The 3,270-nt window shown below is 35.2% G+C and overlaps 1 protein-coding gene across 1 annotated transcript; it reads left to right on the forward strand.

Annotated features, from left to right (window-relative positions):
* The first annotated feature begins 25 nt into the window (after positions 1–25).
* LOC140451151 (uncharacterized) lies at positions 26–1,957 on the forward strand. Its single transcript, XM_072544883.1, has one exon. The coding sequence runs from the start codon at positions 26–28 to the stop codon at positions 1,955–1,957; it is 1,932 nt and encodes a 643-aa protein (XP_072400984.1).
* The last annotated feature ends 1,313 nt before the right edge of the window (positions 1,958–3,270 follow it).

Consider the following 3,270-nt stretch of genomic DNA (forward strand, 5'->3'; position numbering starts at 1 on the left):
TATTGCGTATTATGGACCCAACACAATGAAACCAAAACAAAGATCTGATTTTAAGAAATGGTACGATGAGCATAAAAATGACCACTTTGTGTTCCAGAAAGAGCTCCATACCTATTGCGATTCAGATGTTGATATTTTACGACGTGGGTTTTTGGAATTTCGCAAGGAATTTTTAGAAATAGCAAACATAGACCCATTTCAATATCTGACTATTGCCAGTGTGTGTATGGCCATATATAGATCTAAATATCTTCGAACAAACACCATTGGCATTGTAAAGCAGGAGATAAAGGAGACATATAGCAGGGCATCAATAAAATGGCTCAATCAATTTTCTAACGTACAACATGCTCTTAATGGCGGAGAAGTGACAATTTGCGGTGGTAAAGTTGATGGTTTCTCGGAAGAGTCGAATACTGTGTACCAGTACCACGGTTGCTTCTGGCATGGTCACCCAGAATGCTTTAAGAACGACACAGTTAACCACGTCAACAATGAGACAATGAGTGACTTGTACGAGAGAACAATAAGACGATCAAAACAAATAAAAGAAGCAGGGTACAACTTGGTAGAAATCTGGGAAGGTGAATGGATAAAATCAAAAGAATGTAAAAACGCCGCAGATCCTCAACTTATTGAACCCTTAAAGCCTCGTGAAGCATTCTTTGGCGGTAGAACAAACGCCATAAAACTAAACGTGACTGGGAAAAAGCTCAGATACATAGATATTGTATCACTGTATCCAACCGTACAATATTACGATCAATATCCAGTTGGCCACCCTACAAAAATACATGCACCTGAAGTATACGATCCTAATTGGTTTGGTCTAGTACATTGTCAAATACTACCACCTACTGATTTATACCATCCTGTATTACCTGTCAAAACTGACAAATTAATGTTTCCACTGTGTAATCAATGCGTTTTGGAATATTGCGAAAATTGTGATCATGATGACTCGGAAAGAATGCTGATGGGTACATGGACAACTCTAGAAATTAATAAGGCCTTAGAAAAAGGGTACAAAATAATAAAAATTCACGAGGTGTGGCATTTTGAGCAAACATCGACAGATTTGTTCAAGGGATATGTCAAAGATTTTATGAAGATCAAATTAGAAACTAGTCCACATACGTATGCCACAAATGAAGAGTACGCTCGGGCTGTAAAAGAGCAGATGGACATAGAGCTCGATTTATCTAAAATAGCCCCAAATCCCGGTAAACGAGCAGTCGCTAAAATATGCCTAAATAGTCTATGGGGTAAATTTGGCCAAAGAATGAATATGAAACAGACAGAGTATGTTGTGGACATTAAAAGATGGTACGAAGTTTTGATGAACGATAAAATAAATTTAACAAACGTCACATTTATTAATGATAATATAGCACAAGTCTCTTACGATTATAAAGACGTGTTTGTGGAAGACCCAACATCTACGAATATTTTTGTGGCATTATTTACGACCAGTCCCGCTCGTCTAAGACTGTACGAGATGATTGATAGGCTAGGAGAGGCTGTAGCTTATTTCGACACAGACTCCATTGTTTACATTGATGATGGCCTAAACACTGTCGAAACAGGTAAAATGTTGGGCGATTGGAGTGATGAGTTGCCTGGAGATGACTACATAGTTGAATGGCTCAGTACAGGTCCTAAAAGTTATTTTTACAAAACAGCCAAGGGCAAAGAGGTGACTAAAATCAAAGGTTTCACTTTAAACTACGAAAACAGCCTAGTACTCAATGCCTCCGCCATGAATGACATCATACACGATCCAACCAAAGAAATTAAGCTCACGTATGACCAGATCGGCAGGGATACAGAGACCAAAGATATTGTTACGAGAAAAAGGGTATCAAAGACTTTCAAGATGGCCTACAAGAAACGAAAAATAATACAAAGTGATGACTCATTAATTGACACAGCACCTCTTGGCTTTCAAAAATTATAATAATATTACGCATTAGACATTGTACATCATTCTTTATTAGACGCTGTTACAGGAAAGACGTGTTTTCGATAAATTTTGATTTTGTATTAATTAACAATGTCTGATCAATGGTCAATAAATATTATAAATCAGCGAGAAATAAAAAAATTCAACGCTTATCTATGCACTTTTCAAGTTAATTGTGACAACTTTAAAATAGGTGAAGGTTTAGAACAAGACAAAGACTATCTAAAAAACCATTTAGAGACCGCTCTTGAGAATATAAAAAAGCAAGCTGGCTACACAACAGGTGACAAAATCAGAATTGTTGCCTTAAATGATGACTTTAGACACCCGATATCGACAGAAACAAGTTCAAGTGCCAATATGTCAAAGTTATTAGAACAAATTAGCAATATATCGACATCTAACGCTGATGTCCACCTGAGAAATACAAAATTTGATGTTCAAATCTTGAAAATACCTAGTCCGAAAAACCACTGATCTTCCTCTGATGATGATGACTTTAGACACACGATATCGACAGAAACAAGTTCCAGTGCCTATATGTCAAAGTTATTAGAACAAATTAGCAATATATCGATATCTAACGCAGCTGTCCACCCTAAAAATACAAAATTTGTTGTTCAAATGTTGAAAATACCTAGTCCGAAAAACAATGATCTTCCCCGGGTATGGTAACTTTCTGCAGTATCAATGATGATGATTATAGGAGATAATGGTTCCAAACCCAAGTATCAAGAAAGAAAATATAACAAAAATTATTAATATTGTATAAAGTCAAAAATTGTAAAATTTATGGACACATAAAAACCAAATTGTAATAAGTATTAATAAATATAATAATAAAATATAAAGTTTTTCATTTATAACACTATATTTATAATATTTCATTTATAATTTCATTTATATTTATATATTTCTTTTGATTTATTGCATGGAAATAGAAGTTTGAGTGTTGATATGGAAAACAACACAAACGTTACTAGATCCGAGCAAGTTACAGCCGAAAATTTTCAGCTAAACTTCCAACAAAACGTAAAAAGTAGTACACAAGTGCAAGAAACAAACGAGGAAGCCTTTGGCTTAGAAAACGACAATCATTTAACAACACACGCAAATAACGAAGAATCCTCCGAAGAATCTAATGGAGGTCATACAGAAGCTGCTAGAGAACAAGGAAATGAAAATAAAGAAAATATATTAGAAACAGAAATCATGACGACATATAAACAAGGAAGACCAAGAAAAGGTCGCAAGAGCCGAGTAGAAAATCAATCCCGGCAATCTCGAAAAGTTTTATGCGAAACCAA

Source organism: Diabrotica undecimpunctata, chromosome 9 (genome assembly GCF_040954645.1).
Source record: "Diabrotica undecimpunctata isolate CICGRU chromosome 9, icDiaUnde3, whole genome shotgun sequence".
NCBI classification, from domain to species: domain Eukaryota; kingdom Metazoa; phylum Arthropoda; class Insecta; order Coleoptera; family Chrysomelidae; genus Diabrotica; species Diabrotica undecimpunctata.